The following is a 19703-nucleotide window of genomic DNA, read 5'->3' as shown; positions in this document are numbered from 1 at the left end:
GCTGCCGTCGATCAGCTCGCAAATGCATAATCCACCTCTGGTATACAACATAAATAAATCCCATGTGCAGCACCTTACCGCACCAATAATCCAGTTGTGTTTAGATGTGTATCAAGTGAAATGACCATAAAAAAGAGTTTAAAAAAAAGAGAAGAAAAAGTTCACTGGCTGCATCTGAAGAATGCTGCACACATGGGAGAAGTTGGCGCACTGACAGCACAGTTCGAAAGCACTTATGGAGTCCAGCTGGATGAATAAAATCTAGCAATGCAAGTATATACTGATCAAACACCTAAAGGGATTTTTCACCAGACTGTACAACAGCAGGCAGTCACTGACAGCTCTCAGCCTTTTTGTGTGCTCTCTGGATGGACAGCTCCTGTGCTCGCACGCGTGCGCATGCGGAGTGGCTGGTACAGTCATTATGAACACACATACATGCAGCTGAGTTAACATGTAGGCCACACACTCGCACACTGCTTTGATCACCTGTTCTACACATGCAGGCACACACGCGTGCGCGCAAGTGGCTCGTTCAGCCATTATGAACACACGCACGCAGCTGAGTAAACATTTCATCTGTCCACACACCCGCACGCTGTTTGGATCACTTATTCTACGCACATACACGCGCACTCCGTCATGTGAGACACACACTCCTACCAGCGCACCCTCCTCCTGAATGTGAGGATGAGCAAAGATTTGATTGCGTGGGCGAGTGAGTGAGTGACAGCTCCAATGTTGATGCCGTCTGACAGCAGTCTGTGTCATCTGACTGTTGTCTGAAATATATTTGGGCAGCATCCTGCAGGTGTGCATGAGGCAGTCTGGATGCGTTCTGACACGGTTGACCACGCCTCTTTTCCTCCCGACTGTGTCCGGATTGTGACCATATTTGCCTTGTCGGCCTGGTTCCTGCACATTCTTGCTATGTATGACATGGACTTAACTATTCCCACAGCATCCTAACAGTATTCCAAACGTTCTGTTCGTGTTTGAGGGGAGAATCAAACTGGTCAGCCAGTTCAAATCCTGCCATAATGTCCCGAATGAGGCGGAATGCACCTCGAGTGCATCTTGAGTGCTGGCGGAATTTGTTTCAATATTACATTTGAAGTACATTCAAAGTATTCAAGATGCATTGTGTTTGGATTGTTAGATGTTCGAACCATATTTGGCGGCCATTCCGGGAGCGTTCTGACAGTATTTGCGGTGAATTCGTACAGCATTCGAGGCACCTTCCAATCAGACTTCAGGTGGTATTCAGGCAGCAATCGAACCGCACTCGTACAGCATTCTGAGGGCATTCATAATATTCTTACTGCATTCCTGTAGCATTCTGGGTATTCCTACTGTGTTCCAACTAAATGGACTGCATTTATATAGCGCTTTTCCATCTATATCAGAAGCTCAAAGTGTTTTACAATGATGCCTCACATTCACCCACCCAGGCTGCTGCCATCTAAGGTGCTCACTACACGCCCGGAGCAACTTGGGGATTAAGAGCCTTACCCAAGGGTCTGTAGTGATTCTCCAGCCAGACTGAGGTTTGAACTGAAGATCCTCTGGTCTGAGGCCCAACACTCCTGTCACACATAGCCAGAATCACACAGAGTGGTGTCGGAGTTATGAATCGACACACATCCAAAACGTGTCGGATTTCAGTCCCAAAACATTCTGACAGCCATCTCCAGAAGTCCACACAGTTGGTCAAAATCGGCCGGCGGCCCCGAGTGTGATGCACATTTTCATAATTCTCTGGGCCCCATCGAGATGGGACACCTATCTGACGGTGGTTCATGTGTTATCTGAGGACCATCTAACTGCAATTCACATATTCCAATGGCGGCAAACCGGGATCCAAAATGACTTGAGCGCATGAGGGAACCTCGAGATAGATCTGGCACAGTATGCCTGCCGGTATGACCTGCAGTGCCACATATAATAATGAGCTGGCCACACCTCTTTTCTTCCCAACTGTGTCGGAATATGGCAATATTTGCTGTGTCTGGCATGCTTCCGGGGCGTTCTTGTTATGTGTGATGGGGGCTTTAACCACTAGACCATCAACACACAACTACATTTGAACTGCATTTGAAGTCTGATACACGCAGCGTGTGCAAGAATCATTCTAAGTACACCAAAGGTATTCTTATAAAGCTGTAGGAGTTTCTGTGTGTTTGAAAGTTTTTTGTTGTTTGTTTGTTTGTTTCATTCCAGCCGATTCTGCTTGATTTCTGCTAACTCCGAACGAGTGTGACGGGGTATAAAGGATATGGGTTCTATTTTATATTTACTTATATATGAGTGTGAGTGGGTATTGCCAAATACACCTGAGTACATAATAATTATATGTACATCTATATACATCTATTTCTATTACATAATTGTTTTTGCACATGTACATGAAGCGCTACTTCAATACTCTACTCTTCATTACTATGTTTTTGCAACACCTTTCCAAAAAGCTAAAATAGTTAATACAGTGCATCTAGAAAGTATTCACAGTGCTTCACTTTTCCCACATTTTCTCTCGATATTCTACTCACAACACCCCATAATGACAACATAGAAAAAGGTTTTTGCAAATTTATTAATTTCACATGTAGTGTGTGTTTAAGGTGATTTGCTGGTGTTAATGGTTCCCAGACAGCATGATTTTCTTCTGTGAAGCTGCAGAATGTGTGTCACATATAAGCAAACCAAAAAAAAAAAAAAAAAAATCTGGATGTTTATCTGTGTGTCAGCTTCTCCATTTATGTTCAGACTGATCATGATCACACTCCCCAAGATCCAAGTATCTGCCTTCTGCCTGTTCTACAAATGCTAATAACTCTTTCTTGTATGTGTTGCACGTACGCAGTCATGTAGTCCTTTCCTCGATAGAATTTCTTGAAGTTGTTTCCTGGTTACCTTTAACAGCGATACATCAGAAGCTGTGTTGGATTTTGTGTGATGACTAGTTGCCTGGATGAGACGCGAAAGTCAACTTTCACTATTCTTATACTAAAACTAGTTAATGCTATTCATCTTTTAATATAGAATAAATGTAAGCCCCTATTGATTTAACTGCATAGCAAAGCCTATAAAATAATAAAATAATAATGATGATGATGATAATTGTGTCTGATGAGCCCTTCCAGGTCATTGCAGCATAACAGCAATGTCAAAATAGCCCAAACTGTCTGGTGTCTCGACCCGACACCAGACAGTTTGGGCCATTTTGGGCTGTGGTTTATTAATTCATATTTTTGGTTAGTGCAAGGTGGTTCTCATCACGATTTGCTTTGGTTTGGACAGTAAAAGTTCTCTTCAGCGTATTTTCTCAGTAATTGTGCATTAAGTGGACGTCCCAACAGCTGCTAAAAGTGCTAACACCGGTAGCACACAATATTAAATAAGACGAGTTTCACTCAGCGTCAGTATTGCAACCAGGACGTCTTAGATGATCCGTTAGGATGTTTCACCGCAAATACTCCAAACAGACACAAAAGCGAGTGGCTTTGTTTCAGCAGGAGACTATGAGAGGAGGTGTTCCTTCTTCTTTCACGTTTATTAGCGGTTTGCAAACCAGCACCATTAAAAATCTTGCCGAGGGCACCACATTGGTTAGGGCCGACGACCCAACTCTCCACTTTCACCTACTTTTACACAAGATTATTCCTGATCTGCATCAGTTAAATCTGATTACTCACAATGTGTGGCTCAGGATTTGTTCTGTCACAATTTTTTAAACATGTTTAAAAATTTCCTGCTCACAGTGTTCTACATCACTACTTTTACCACAGATTGCACCCATTTTCAGGCCCAGATTGGCTGTCAGATTGTTCCCCCCCCCAAAAAAAACCTGTAGACAATCAGGTATCTAAAACTGGCAATGGGAAACCACCTTTAGACAAATAGGATTTGTCGTTCCCCACTCCACCCCCCACCCCCTTGCAGTGACCACACTGCAAATTCAGATTCACAGGGAACATTCTTGGGACCTTGGACAAGTTCAGAAGTGGCTAACTTTGACCTATTTTAAGATTTCAAAAGGTCACATTCTGTTTCCTATTTGCTCATATGGTTGAGGGTATTTTAGCACTGCGTCAGATTTATAGCTATACATCCCAGAAATTCATGATTTGTAAGTGTAACAGTTGCCAACAAATGCAACTGAGTATAATGACGTAACGTGCTGGGCTTGCATCATGAGATGCATAGAAAAACCACAAGAGTAAACCCATAGTATAATTTTAGCACAACGTGGTGCTTCTGAAAACCTTCTGGTCATGATGCAGCATGTACATACAATGTCCCACTCCACAGAAATGCAAGGGAATTCCAAAGAATGTAACAGGTCACAAAGGAAGAAAAGAAAAACACAAAACTTCACCTGACTGCTTCACCTCAGTTTTCTGAGGTAACAATATTGTCTCAAATCATGATCTTCCCAGATGCATATCCATTTAAAATTAGAAGGGGGCTTTACAGCGGTACACCAAGCTGCTTAAAGTGGACTTTTGGTGCTTTTAGATCATTTTATGGACATTGGAAAGTGTGTTTATATTCCTTCATTGAATTGAGGGATAGAATGACCTTAGACCTCCTTAGCTGGCATACCTGGCTGAAACTATTTGCACATAGCATGGAGCTGTTTTTACTGACATTATTCATTTGTTTTGGCAGTATGATGAGGTTCTTGGACAAGAAGGAATCCACCCAACATACACAGCACAGCAAACAGCAAATATGATTCACTCGATCATACCTATCCAAGGTAGTATGTACCTTGTATAGCAGCACCCTGACATCAGGGTGAATATGAGGCATTATTTGTAAAGTGCTTTGAGCGTCTGATGCAGATGGAAAAGCGCTATATAAATCACTATCACTATCACTTTTTAAAACATCTTGTGGTATCACTGTCTTTGTACAGTGAATGTCAAAGTACGCATGTCATTGTATCTATATACCACGTCCACAGGTTTAATCAGTCTTAGACTAGAGTACCAAGGGTTCTGGGGTCAGTCTGTGGTCAGGCTTGCTCTGTGGGCAGCCTTACTGTCAATTTTAAATTAAATCAAAATTAGAAGATGCCACTGCCAGAAACAGATGCCCTTACTTACTGATGACTTGTGATCGGGCACTCAGGTGTATATGCAGGACTTTGGAGTGTAGATGGTGTCTTTGAAGGCTATCTTGGATTATATGATTACTTGGGTGATCATAAACATGTCTTATTATATGTAAAGGCATCTGAATATTCTAAATTAATTAATTAAATAAGCATACACAGCCCAGGCCACCACTCTAAACACAGCTCAAATTATTTTGGTATATCATTTTTTTTTTTTTTTGTTTAATAGTAGGACAGTGTATTAGGAAGAAAATACACAAACCTTCCTTAACTAATATGTTACTATCATTAAACAATGACTTTGACTTAAGTTCTGTCTGAATTTGATATTATTTTTCTGCAGAATGTGTCAAATGCAAATAGGGGTGCTAATTATACTACTTGTCTTTTTGATCCATTGTCAGCTTGGAATGCTAAAGTTCTAAAGCCCCGGTCACACAGCAGTTCCGGAGGCATCGTTTAACCGTCATGCAGCTTCGTTCCTGCAGCCGGCGCTTTATCAGAGTTTTTGAGCTGTTGAAAAATTGGAAGGAATACTGCGGACAACCTCAATTCATTCATATTTTGCTTTGCTTTCCTACTTTACGATTTCTTATTGTTTGCTTAGTTTTCGCAACGTTAGCATTTTGTTTGACTTTCGTCTAACTTTGTTCAATCTCCCAAGTCTGATGTATTGAACGAAGGTTGACGAACGCAACAATATCTGAATGAATCAGTAAATAAAGCTTAGCCGTGCTGAACGAAACATCCTTCTGTTGCTAATGAATTGTTCATTTTTGAGACAAAAACAACATTTTCATACAGAAACAATAGCATTAAAAACGTTTTATCAACTACTTTAACTATTTACACGTTTCAACTGTTTGTGGCTGGACTGAGTGTGTGTCTCTTGGGGGGGTAGCCTTCTTCTGACACGGACAGTTCCCCATGGTTGATGCCATGGACTCATCAAAGGTACTCATCAGGACAAGTACTATCACAGATAAAGTGTACAACAAGGTACAGACACGCCGCAAGAACTCAAAATGTGAAGACAAACAAAACTTATTGTCAAGACAAACAAAATCTCACACCTGCAAATATTGCATAAGTGAGGACCCGCTTTCGGTCACGTCACCATGAATGTTACGCTTTGATTTTGTCTAAAGCATCGAGGTCGACGTTCGCTTCATTTTTCTTTCGGACATGTGCAGAGGGGGGAACCAGGGTATATAGGGAGAAGGATGATGAGGATGGAGCCAGGCAACGAGGAGAAGAGGGAGGACAAAGAGGAGGTTTATGGATGTGCTGAGGGAGGACATGCAGGTGGTTGGTGTGGCAGAGGAAGATACAGAGGACAGGGTGAGATGGAAACGATTGATCTGCTGTGGCGACCCCTAACGGGAACAGCTGAAAGACAAAGAAGAAGAATTTCATTTTAAGTTCTGTTTGAGTTTGCTTGAGTCACAGGCTTTTCGGTGATAGGAAAAGTGCAGAATCTTTCGTCCACCTTTTCTCAACGATTTTTGACTTTTTATCCTTCATCCAGCTATCGGCGTGTGCCGTGTGACCGGGGCACAAGATTATCACTCAGACCTTGTGTGTTAAACATTTTTTAACTTATTACTCACTGAAGTGTTCTCGTTTGCTCTAAAACTGCCATGGACAGATCAGAAATTGTCTTTTGATCTTAGGATATTGGCAAACTATATACCTTTTTTGTGATCTTTTGGTTGAAAATTCAAGCAAAAGCGATTGCTCAAGGGTTTCAAGCATGGCAGTGATTGACCTTGTTAAACCTCTACTGTTTTCATTTAGGGCACACATTCCATACACTTGGTAAAGTGATGGATGATCGTTTTTTGCCGATCGATACAGACCCCACATCACGGCAGCTGCTGTTACATGTGATAGAGTTATTCACCATATATTGTTAGAGAAAACTGAAGCTTATTTTGGTATCTTTGGTCTAATACTTTCATGGTTGAGGTCTTACCTGTTGCATTGTTCACATTGTGTTTTCTACAACACTATATTGAACTTTCCACAGGAAAGAATGAGGTACCTCATGGGTCAGTACTAGGTCCACTGTTATTCTGTCCTCATACAGCACCTCTTGCTCAGATTATATCAATCAATCAATCAATCAATTTTTTTTTATATAGCGCCAAATCACAACAAACAGTTGCCCCAAGGCGCTTTATATTGTAAGGCAAGGCCATACAATAATTATGTAAAACCCCAACGGTCAAAACGACCCCCTGTGAGCAAGCACTTGGCTACAGTGGGAAGGAAAAACTCCCTTTTAACAGGAAGAAACCTCCAGCAGAACCAGGCTCAGGGAGGGGCAGTCTTCTGCTGGGACTGGTTGGGGCTGAGGGAGAGAACCAGGAAAAAGACATGCTGTGGAGGGGAGCAGAGATAGATCACTAATGATTAAATGCAGAGTGGTGCATACAGAGCAAAAAGAGAAAGAAACAGTGCATCATGGGAACCCCCCAGCAGTCTACGTCTATAGCAGCATAACTAAGGGATGGTTCAGGGTCACCTGATCCAGCCCTAACTATAAGCTTTAGCAAAAAGGAAAGTTTTAAGCCTAATCTTAAAAGTAGAGAGGGTGTCTGTCTCCCTGATCTGAATTGGGAGCTGGTTCCACAGGAGAGGAGCCTGAAAGCTGAAGGCTCTGCCTCCCATTCTACTCTTACAAACCCTAGGAACTACAAGTAAGCCTGCAGTCTGAGAGTGAAGTGCTCTATTGGGGTGATATGGTACTACGAGGTCCCTACGATAAGATGGGACCTGATTATTCAAAACCTTATAAGTAAGAAGAAGAATTTTAAATTCTATTCTAGAATTAACAGGAAGCCAATGAAGAGAGGCCAATATGGGTGAGATATGCTCTCTCCTTCTAGTCCCTGTCAGTACTCTAGCTGCAGCATTTTGAATTAACTGAAGGCTTTTTAGGGAACTTTTAGGACAACCTGATAATAATGAATTACAATAGTCCAGCCTAGAGGAAATAAATGCATGAATTAGTTGCCATTATATGTTGCCATGGGATTACTTTTGACTGTTATACTGAGGATACACAGACGTGTATTCCTGTTTTTTGCAGGTACTATGTCTCATATTGCAAAGTTGAAGGCCACCTTGGTTGCAATTGTGATGAAATTGTATTTCATGTAATTTTCATGAAGTTGAAGTTAGAGTTGTAATTTTGTACTTTGTTTTTGTAATGGACAGCACTTTGGAATATCTAACTTGAAAGTGCTTTATAAGTTATTGTTATCATTGTAACAGAACCCACTGAGCGGCTGCTGAACACTGGGACTAATGATCTGTAACCTCCTCTCTCCTGCCTCCAGGACCCCGATGCAGTCTCAGCCCTCCTTTGGCTCCAGCTCTCCAACTCACGGGAAAGTCAACAAGCTGCCCTCTGTCAGCCAGCTCATCAACCCCCAGCAGCGTAACACGCTCACCCCGTCCAGCATGTCTGGAGGCCTTACTGACAGTAAGTGTGCCCCTTTTGTTTGTCTACCTCAGGCCGTGGTCCCTCCCTGCCACTGTCCCTCCCGTCCCCTCTGGGTTTGTTGTAAATGTGTCAGAACAGCGTGTCTGGACAGGTAACAGGGACCTGAACACCGCTCAGTCCCTATTATGATCCATCACCTGTCATGCCTGCCCCTTCCCATCCTGCGTGTCACTTGACATTACGTAACCTGTAAACCCCGGAGCGGTAAAGAAAGCTCACAGTAGGTCCTTTTGTCTCTGCAGTGACTCCCATGATGGGCACGCACATCCCCATGAGCGCTGACATGAGCTCACTGAGCCCCACACTGCAGCCCCAGCTCCCCCTGGTGCCTTCCTCCCACTGTACTCCCCCTCCTCCATACCCCATGGACAGCAGCATCTCCAGGTACCTGATGAGACTCGGTTAACACAAATGATGTGTGCATTTTAGTCCCAGCGTAACACGCCAACATCAGACCTTAAAAAGCTAGAATGAACTGCAACAGGAAGGAATTTATTTATGTTTTATTTCGAATGGTAGCCAAACATTTGCCAGGGACAGATACAATGCACATGGAGAACTGCACAGCAGTAATCCAGTGTACTACATCCCAGCGTTTTTAGCTACAGCTAATACTAACACCTATTTTTTTTATATACACAACCTCAGTGGGAGCTTTGGCTAACTTCAGCGGTTCAAACGGTGGTGCGCCCTTTGTGAGCCTCCCCAGTCCTCGGTTTTAGTCCCTAATGTAATTAAAGTTTGGTTCTCTATGAAGTCAATATGTGTCACTCCTGGATTTGCTTTCATGAGTACATTTGCTTTTGTTTGATGGAATGATTTTGCTTTATCAATGTATTTTTGCTTCTACTAAAATAAAGTTTTTGAAAAGGATGTTATCATAACATCAAATTTTAAAAAATCTGATTTATTTATTCAATACCTGCTTATTCTAATCAAGGGCCACACGGAAGCTGAAGCCAATTCCAGCAGTCATAGGGCGTGATGTGGGATACACCCTGGAAAGGACGCGCCAGTCTATTGCAGGGCCACATATAGACAAACACATTCACATTCACATGCCACCCCTACGGTCAACTTGGAGTCATCAAACCTGCATATCTTTGGAAGTGGGAGGAAGCCGGACCAGCCGGAGGGGAACCCACGCAAACATGAGGAGAACATGCAAAGTCCACACAGAAAGGACCAGGGGTGGAAATGATCCCAAAACCTTCTTGCTGTGAGGCAACAGTGCAAACCACTAAACCACCACACTGCTGCTGCTGATAATAATAATGCTAATGATAATAATAATAACTAGCATGTTGCCCGTGGGGATCCACGGGCTCTAGATTGGGTAGTGTTTCTAAAATAGGTAGCTGACATTTTTCAAGGATGGTAATAAATTATGCAAAGTTTCTATAATGAGTTGGAATGGCGTGTGAGTGCAGAATGTAATTATTAATTTCCATGGTTCACTGTTGTTATATAATATCTGTAATTTCTCCAAAAATATTACTCCTGTCAACTTTCCATTTTCATGGCATTCATCCTTGACCCAAAATACATAAGCATACCAAACAGCAAATGTCTGCTCTCCCCAGTTTCTCCATGCTCAACGCCATACACGTGCACGCACACAGAGGCCACTTGGCTTTTAATATAGAGATAATAATAATAACTAGTGCACCACACTTGTAGAGCATAAACCTCTGCCATCATGAGTTTCCAGTTCCACAAATTTTTAGCTTGGAAAAAGTTTTCAAGGTCAGAGTCCTGTTAGAAGTGGCTGCTACGCACGATCTGTCATTGCTTTTTGGCACTTGGGTTCCAATTGATAACTGGAAGATAGAGAAACAGGCATACAATTGGAACCTCCATCCAATTTTGGTGGCATAGGTAAATCAATAACAGAAAAATGAGAGTGATTGAGGCACTTTTGATTGCGATACAATGCAAAACTAGGACGTTAACCCGTGGGGAACCACAGGTTCTAGATTCTGTCATTTGTACTACATACAGAGGACAGCTGATGTTTGGGGAAAATCTCTTTACAGTTATGCTACATATTTTAAGTATTGACATAGAAGAAAGAAAAATGTCTGCACACTTAAATCCTTTATATATTTATTTAAAGGACAAGCTTTTGGTCAACAGACCTTCCTCAGGGCTCAGTCACAAATGGAACATACAACACACATATCAATTAAGACTCATCAGGTGTTCAGTAACACCTGCACCAATGAGTTGTAGTCCAAGTGTAGTGGGAGTTGTAGTTCTTCCTGTACTTCCTGTTTTCATAATTCCTCTACTCAAGGAAGCTAGACATTAAATGTACACCAATACAGAATTACCCTCCACAAAAAAATATATTTACATGTCAACACACATACATTCAAACAGTATAAGTTCAAGATAACTGCATAACCATCAGCAAAAACTTCATAAACTGCAGTTTCAAGACTAAAACAAAATGTATACCTCCAATCATAACATGACACTCATGTTAAAGTCCACATTTAAGCCTTTAGGGTGTAGGGCATCCAAAGTATGGATCCAAAACAATTCCCTTTGGCATAGCACTTTATCAATGTTCCCACCTCTTGACAATTTAAGTTGGTCAATTCCCTGAAACCGTAGAGAAGAAACAGGATGGGCACACTCTACAAAGTGACAGGCCACAGGGTAATTCAGATCAGCACATCTAATCGAACTTTTATGTTCACTGATCCTTTGTTTTAAACTGCGTGTAGTTTTTCCCACATAGACCTTATCACAGAGACATCTTAAATAAACAACATTCTTGGTGTTACATGTAATAAAACCCTTCACATTGTAACTTTTACCAGACCTAGGATGTTTAAAATTACGGGTCTTATGTGTACTGTTACATTGGGCACAGTTACCACATGGGTAGTTACCATCCTTCAGAGGGGCTAAGAGTGTTTGAGAAGGAACAGATCTTATACATTGCTTTGACTTTTTCATTTATATGTAGAAGTATTGACATAGAAAAATGTCTTGGCTTTTATGAAAGTCTTTCTTGAAGGTTTAATCTGAAGCTACTTAACCAGTGCAATGTTCCATGTACAGAAATTACGAGGAAGTGAAGTTTTATATTTGCACTGTGACTGTGTTCACATTACATCAAATTTCTTTCTTTCTTTTTTGGCCTGGTTAAAGTTTTTCTGTTTTGTTCGGAGTGTGAGCCTGTTAATTCTGGGTTTGGGGTCACATGCATACAGAAAATGTCCAGATTTGAATCTGCTGTCTGGGATGTTAGATGATAGACAGACTGCTGAATTGTCAGGTCTGCAACAACCTCACAGGCTTTTATTATGAAATACAGGCTCTTATTGTGAAAGTGCATATTGGTCTGATGACCTTGCTGTTTTCATGACTAGAATCCTCATGAAATCCTCAATCTGGATCATATCCAGATCAGAATTTGTCAGCTGATAGTGAGTGCACCTCACTTTCAAATATGAGGCACATTTGATAAAGATATAATGTAAAATATACAGTAAATGAGGATTTTCAATTGCCACAAAATCTGTAATTCGGATCAGATCCAGATCAAACTTTGTCAGTCGATAAAAGATACTATCCTACATAAGGCTTTCAAATATGAAAGAAATTCATTCTTTTTTGACAGTTTTATGAATTTTAGAAAATTTGTTCAGTGTTAAAGGATGGGGATTTTTCCTATATTTTTCCTGACTTTTGAACTATGACCTTGAAAATTTAATCAGTTACTGTCTATCAGGATATGAATCATCTGAAAAATTTCATAACAATATATGAAAAATTGTGGGTTTTGGGCTGTTCACAAACAAACGGGTGAAAACATAACCACCCAGCTTTGTTGGCAGGTAATAATTCCACTATTGTAACAATTTTATACGACTTAAGGGGAAACAATATTTTAAATCTACCTCGGTATGCCGTGGCGTACACAAAATGTATGGTGGCCATCCCAGAGTGACATCTATAATCAGGTAGGGGTCAATGAAGGATTACACAAAAATGCCCCAGTCATATTGAAAACTATACCACATTATTTTCTGATCATATTCTAAAAAGGTATAGGGGTAGTGGCAAAGTGGTTAATGCACTTGGCTTCAGTGCGGAAGGTTCCAGGTTTGAATCCCACCCCTACCACATTTCTCCATGTAATGTGGAGTTGCCTCAGAAAGGGCATCTGGCGTAAAATTTGTGCCAATTCAACATGCAGATCCACCGTGGATTTGCTGTGACGACCCCGAGTACAAAACAAAGGAGCAGCTGAAGGGACTTACTTTTTACATTCTAAAAAGGTATAATGTGGACTATCTGTGACTCAGTGTTATGGAGTTATGGGGTCAAAACCTACAAAAATGATGGCAAAGGTCAATTATCAAAAGTTAAAGATGCTAATTTTGGCAAAAGGTGATGCAAATTATTGGTTGAGCCACTGTACATTTTTGTTGGCCACAGTACAATAAGGCTGGATTTTAAGTATTGCTTTGTGCCCTGAAGTGGTAATAATTAGGTCAAAACTGACTTCTGGCTCATGGACTACTGGGACTTAGAAATAATAATAATAATAAAAAAAAAACAGACAAGTTTGTTTCAGGCTACATGTAACTTCAGCCACACCTACTCCTAATTTTTATCATGCATGTGATGATAATATTGTTCCCATCAACAAACCAAGACAAGTCCAGCAGCAGGCAGGCAGGTACAGGTGTACAACCCCAATTCCAATGAAGTTGGGATGTTGTGTAATATATAAATAAAAAACAGAATACAATGATTTGCAAATCCCCTTCAACCTATATTCAATTGAATACACCACAAAGACAAGATATTTAATGTTCAAACTGATAGACTTTTTTGTTTTCGGTTTTTAATGCAAAGTTCTCCAGATTCTCTGACTCTTCTGATAGTATTCTGTGAATCTTCTGATAGTAGAGTTTTAACTTGCACTTGTAGATGTAGCGACAAACTGTGTTAACTGACAATGATTTTCTGAAGTGTTCCTGAGCTCACACAGTAAGATCTTTACACAGAGATGTTGGTTTTTAATGCAGTGCCACCTGAGGGATCGATCACGGGCATTCAATGTTGGTTTTCAGCCTTGCCGTTTACTTCTCTGAATTTTCTTATTATGGACTGTAGATGATGGAATCCCAAAATTCCTTGTAATTGAACGTTGAGAGACATTGTTCTTAAACTGTTGGACTATTTTTTTCATGCAGTTGTTCCTATCTTTGCTTGTGAATGACTGAGCCTTTTGGGGACGCTCCTTTTATACCCAATCATGACACTCACCTGCTTCCAGTTAACCTGTTCACCTGTGGAATGTTCCAAACAGGTGTTCTTTGAGCATTCATCAACTTTCACGAACTTTTGTTGCCCCATCCCAGCTTTTTTGAAACGTGTTGCAGGCATCCATTTCAAAATGAGCAAATATTTGCACAAAAACAATAAAGTTTATCAGTTTGAACATTAAATATCATGTCTTTGTGGTATATTCATTTGAATATATGTTGAAGAGGATTCGCAAATCATTGTATTCTGTTTTTATTTATATTTTATAGATTTTATAGATTTATTGAATGATCAATGTAATTTACAACAACAGTCAATAATATGTTTATGTCACCAACATTAATGAGCAAAGCTCCACACCATCTCACCATGTCATTCAGGACCTTCAGGCTTTTTTTCTCAGTAAAATGGCTCTGGGGAGCATTAGCATGGCTAAAACCCTTCAGGCCTAACTAGGGCCCTCTTAACCCCCCGCTATTTTAAGCATACAAAACACACATACAATGAAGTTAAAACAGCACATAAAAACAAAACATGTCACAGCACCACTAGGTATTAAAACCCAGCTTAATAATAATAATAATAAATATATATATATATATATATATATATATATATATATATTTTATTTTATTTTTTTGGCTTAAATTTAAAGTTTGGGCACTACCCACTACTTTAAAATCTGAGATGGGTTTTCGGTCTATTGACTCGGTCACACATCTGGGCACCCCATCTGTGAGGTTTTCAATGTGCTTAGCAACGCCGGTGACTGATCTGATGCAGAAGCAAACCGGAAGTGATGTCAGAGGGCTAACAAACCACAATACAAAGGTGACCTGCTCCGTGTTGTGTGACACAGCGCAGCGCTGCTTACAGAGTCGACTTTGATGAATCTGCGTGTGCAGCAGTCAGCGCGTGCGGGAGAAAAAAAAGCTTGAGTATCGATCTTTTCACACAAGGATCGTTCAGTATCAATACCAGCATTGGTATCGATATTAGGATCAATCCGCCCACCTCTAGATGCCAATCCATCATAGAGCTACATGGTATAATAACCACGCAAAACAAACTTACTTGCACCAAAAATAAACCAAATTTGAATTAATTTGTCTTCATTATACAACCTTTAATGTGTCAATTTAGAACATTAGAGCAATTTATTGTTTGAGTTAACAGCTGGAGGTGTCGGGCCCATTTATTCATCTATTCATGCAATACATTTTATAGGGTACATGCTTAGGCTTTTGCAAAATCCTAGGAATAACATCTGTATTATTTTTTCAAGGCATGCCCGAATGTTTGCAGCCAGCTGTAAGTTATTCCACTATTTAACAGTTGTGTTCCCTCCACAGCTTCCTTATTCGGCTGGGCTGCGCAGGCTGCCTGGACTACTTCACAGCACAGGGTCTAACCAACATCTACCAGATTGAAAACTATAACATGGAGGTGAGCCCTTGCCTATCCAACACGAGTCATTTGGGTTAGAGAGAAGAATGGCTCCCCCTCTGCGAATACTAACGCTACCCTGTGTAACAGGACTTGTCCAGGCTCAAGATCCCCGCTGAGTTCCAGCACATCATCTGGAAGGGCATCATGGAGCACAGACAGGCCATGGATTTTTCCCCTCCTCCCCACATCGTGCGCACAACCAGCGGGGCCTCCACCGTCAGTGTGGGCGCCGCCGAGGCCCGAGGCGAGCGCGTCATCGATGCTGTGCGCTTCACTCTGCGCCAGACCATCTCTTTCCCACCTCGTGATGAGTGGTCCGACTTCTCCTTTGACCTGGATTCTCGTCGCAACAAACAGCAGCGAATCAAGGAAGAAGGGGAGTAAGATGACCTTTGATCTCCGGTCAACATTTCCATTTCCCCATTGACACCCGCCACTGGAACATTTCATTTGGAAACCCTCACCTAAAGAGACCGTCAGTCACATTCAAGCAGAAATGCACTTATTTTCATTAGTGTTCTGACTCTCGCCTCGTGGAGAAATCATGGTGTTTATTGAGTAACGGTGCATTTGTATTATGTTCAAGTTTCTTGAGAGCACTTAAGAAATGTTCACGATTTCGGGTTGACTTTTAATATCTTTCAATTCATTCCTAACAATATTTGCATTATAGGTCTGATACAGGTTATTAAGACGAGTACTTTTGGTTGAACCTCACATTTTCATTTGTACCTGTACACTGATTGCTGGCTTTATGTGGGAAATATTCACAATGATTTGAAGTACTGAGCAGAGTTTTCCTTCTGTATTTTACTTTTTGATATCGGGACAGACGTGAAGAATGTGGGATTAACTGCTGTCGAACGTCTACTAGTCACACGGTGACTGACTTGTAGCCACTGGTAACACCGAATTCCAATGATCAAATGACTACCATGACTGATGCTCTTGTGTTCTTATTGTCTTAATGATGTGCAATTGTTGTTTTTTTCTGGTGTTTTGTATAGCTTGGCAAGTTTTGATACTTAATACAAGTATTTTTAATTCATGAACCACATTTTCAAAGAGGAACATTTTGTTGTTGAAAGGCAGAGAAAACCTGTGTTTGACAATTTACATCAAATTTGTCCTTCAAAATAAAAAGATTTCTATGTTGGGAGGGGAAAAAATGTTTTATGTCTTCAAATACACTGTGCAGGGCAGTGGGACCCAGAGTAGGATCATCCCAGCTCACCCAAGAACTTCAGTAGCCTTGCACCACCCTTGGGGAGCCTGATGTATTAATCCCACCCCCCCACACACAGTCAACAAGGGACAAAGCTACTGGGAAACAAGCCTTCATTTGTAGGTCATCCAGACAGATACCAGCCCTGACACGGGCCAAACTGTGTCTAGGCTGGGGCGATGCGCAATTGTTATTCTGGTGCTTAAAGCTCACTAATTTTTGATACCCATTCCAAGTATTTTTAATTCATGAACCACATTTTGAGAGGAACGTTTCATCAGTGAAAGGCAGAGAAAATCTGAGGTGAAAATATGGGTATTTTCTCCGTCAAGATGAAAAATCTGTAAGAAAATATATATATATATATATATTTCATGCTTAATGGCAATAAAGTGACTCATCATTACAATGAACTGTTATAAGGGCAAGTGGACTGTATTCCATGTTTTTGTATTATGTATTGTAAATATGTTGCAATATACCAAGGGTACTTTGATATGGCGCAAATGAAAAATAAATATCCATACATATGGTTTTGCATGTTAATGCTTCTCTGTGTCATCATTTTAAAATTGTCTCACCTCACTGCAGTTATGCAACGGAAAGTGTTTTAACCACTTTTACAGTTGCACACAGCTGAGGTTTTACAGTAGTGTTCAGAATAATAGTAGTGCTATGTGACGAAAAAGATTAATCCAGGTTTTGAGTATATTTCTTATTGTTACATGGGAAACAAGGTACCAGTAGATTCAGTAGATTCTCACAAATCCAACAAGACCAAGCATTCATGATATGCACACTCTTAAGGCTATGAAATTGGGCTATTAGTAAAAAAAAAAAAAAGTAGAAAAGGGGGTGTTCACAATAATAGTAGTGTGGCATTCAATCAGTGAGTTCGTCAATTTTGTTGAACAAACAGGTGTGAATCAGGTGTCCCCTATTTAAGGATGAAGCCAGCACCTGTTGAACATGCTTTTCTCTTTGAAAGCCTGAGGAAAATGGGACGTTCAAGACATTGTTCAGAAGAACAGCGTAGTTTGATTAAAAAGTTGATTGGAGAGGGGAAAACTTATACGCAGGTGCAAAGGATTATAGGCTGTTCATCTACAATGATCTCCAATGCTTTAAAATGGACACAAAAAAAAAAAACAGACGCGTGGAAGAAAACGGAAAACAACCATCAAAATGGATAGAATAATAACCAGAATGGCAAAGGCTCACCCATTGATCAGCTCCAGGATGATCAAAGACAGTCTGGAGTTACCTGTAAGTGCTGTGACAGTTAGAAGATGCCTGTGTGAAGCTAATTTATTTGCAAGAATCCCCCGCAAAGTCCCTCTGTTAAATAAAAGACGTGCAGAAGAGGTTACAATTTGCCAAAGAACACATCAACTGGCCTAAACAGAAATGGAGGAATATTTTGTGGACTGATGAGAGTAAAATTGTTATTTTTGGATCCAAGGGCCGCAGACAGTTTGTGAAATGACCCCCAAACTCTGAATTCAAGCCACAGTTCACAGTGAAGACAGTGAAGCATGGTGGTGCAAGCATCATGATATGGGCATGTTTCTCCTACTATGGTGTTGGGCCTATATATCGCATACCAGGTATCATGGATCAGTTTGGATATGTCACAATACTTGAAGAGGTCATGTTGCCTTATGCTGAAGAGGACATGCCCTTGAAATGGGTGTTTCAACTAGACAATGACCCCAAGCACACTAGTAAATGAGCAAAATCTTGGTTCCAAAACAACAAAATTAATGCCTCACAGATGTGAAGAAATCATGAAGAACTGTGGTTACACAACTAAATACTAGTTTAGTGATTCACAGGATTGCTAAAAAAGCAGTTTGAACATAATAGTTTTGAGTTTGTAGCGTCAACAGCAGATGCTACTATTATTGTGAACACCCCCCTTTTCTACTTTTTTTTTTAATAATAGCCCAATTTCATAGCCTTAAGAGTGTGCATATCATGAACGCTTGGTCTTGTTGGATTTGTGAGAATCTACTGAATCTACTGGTACCTTGTTTCCCATGCAACAATAAGAAATATACTCAAAACCTGGACTAATCTTTTTCGTCACATAGCACTACTATTATTCTGAACACTACTGTATTTTCTACATTGTAAAATAAGCCAACATACTCACATGTAAATATACTATCAGCAATAGCGTATGTCACAGAAGTCCATCTGTAAACTCCTGCTTTCTCAGTGGGACATGCTCACTGAGGCCCCGCCCCAGTGTTCACAGACTCCATTCACTATAAGCATGTGAGGGTTAAAGGCTGTATAACACTGTCAAATTGTCTCAGGCTCTTAGGCAGATACTTTCTCTGAATGGGCATTCCTGCATACTTTGACTAAAATAGTTAGCCTCAGTTTATAGCGCTGTGATGTCAAACACAGATTCACCACAGGAAACAAGGAAGTTATTGGTGCACGTCTGTGCCTAAATTACCAACATAATAGTAACAATAATATTGTAACGGTTAAAAACTTATTTAAAAATAACATGAAATCAGAGGAGTGCAAACATTATGCATTACAAAGTTACCAGTTATTTCTATTTTTGCTTGTTGGGGAAAAAACCCCCCAGTAAATTAATTATTGGATATGTTACTCTTATCTGTTCTGTAAGGTAGGAGCTGAGAACATGTTCAAATCAGGCAATCAGCCCCTTAATGACGTGGTCATAAAGAAGAAAAATAATGTATAAGAAAATATTAAAAACCACACTTTAAAAAAACAGTAACTTGGGCATTTTAATTGTAAAATTTCATCATTTGAATTATACTTTTAAACATAAAAATGACTAATGTGAGGTTAATATGTCAGTCAAACAAATAAAACCAGTAAAACTGGGATTTAAGGAATATTAGGCTTCTAATAAATTATAAATACTATAAATATATTACACAATGTATTTATCATCATAAATAAATCTATTTTGTATCACACATTCAGTGTAACTCATAAATCTGCCTTAAATTAAATTTATTCATTTAAATTAAAAATGCAATCCAAATGGACAAAAATCTTATATGCAGTTAAAATAGTTATATCTTATAAGGAAGCCTATTTTTTTTCAGTGCAGA

At 40.2% G+C, this 19703-nt stretch overlaps 1 protein-coding gene across 7 annotated transcripts in view; it reads left to right on the top strand.

The window, feature by feature from the left end:
• Positions 1-17145, top strand: part of tp63 (tumor protein p63) — a 124355-nt gene extending 107210 nt beyond the window's left edge. For 6 of the 7 annotated variants that reach the window (XM_034180661.1, XM_034180663.1, XM_034180662.1 and 3 more), the window contains 4 exons: positions 8467-8612; positions 8876-9017; positions 15278-15371; positions 15462-17145. In XM_034180661.1, coding sequence (XP_034036552.1) covers positions 8467-8612; positions 8876-9017; positions 15278-15371; positions 15462-15758 — 679 coding nt within the window. In that variant the 3' untranslated portion in view covers positions 15759-17145. The remainder of the gene's footprint in view (positions 1-8466; positions 8613-8875; positions 9018-15277; positions 15372-15461) is intronic. The other variant, XM_034180659.1, reaches the window with a different exon arrangement.
• The last annotated feature ends 2558 nt before the right edge of the window (positions 17146-19703 follow it).

This window comes from Thalassophryne amazonica, chromosome 10 (genome assembly GCF_902500255.1).
Source record: "Thalassophryne amazonica chromosome 10, fThaAma1.1, whole genome shotgun sequence".
In the NCBI taxonomy this organism is placed as follows: Eukaryota; Metazoa; Chordata; class Actinopteri; order Batrachoidiformes; family Batrachoididae; genus Thalassophryne; species Thalassophryne amazonica.
The sequence above is the reverse complement of the archived record's forward strand: the minus strand, read 5'-3'. Positions and strand labels throughout refer to the sequence as shown.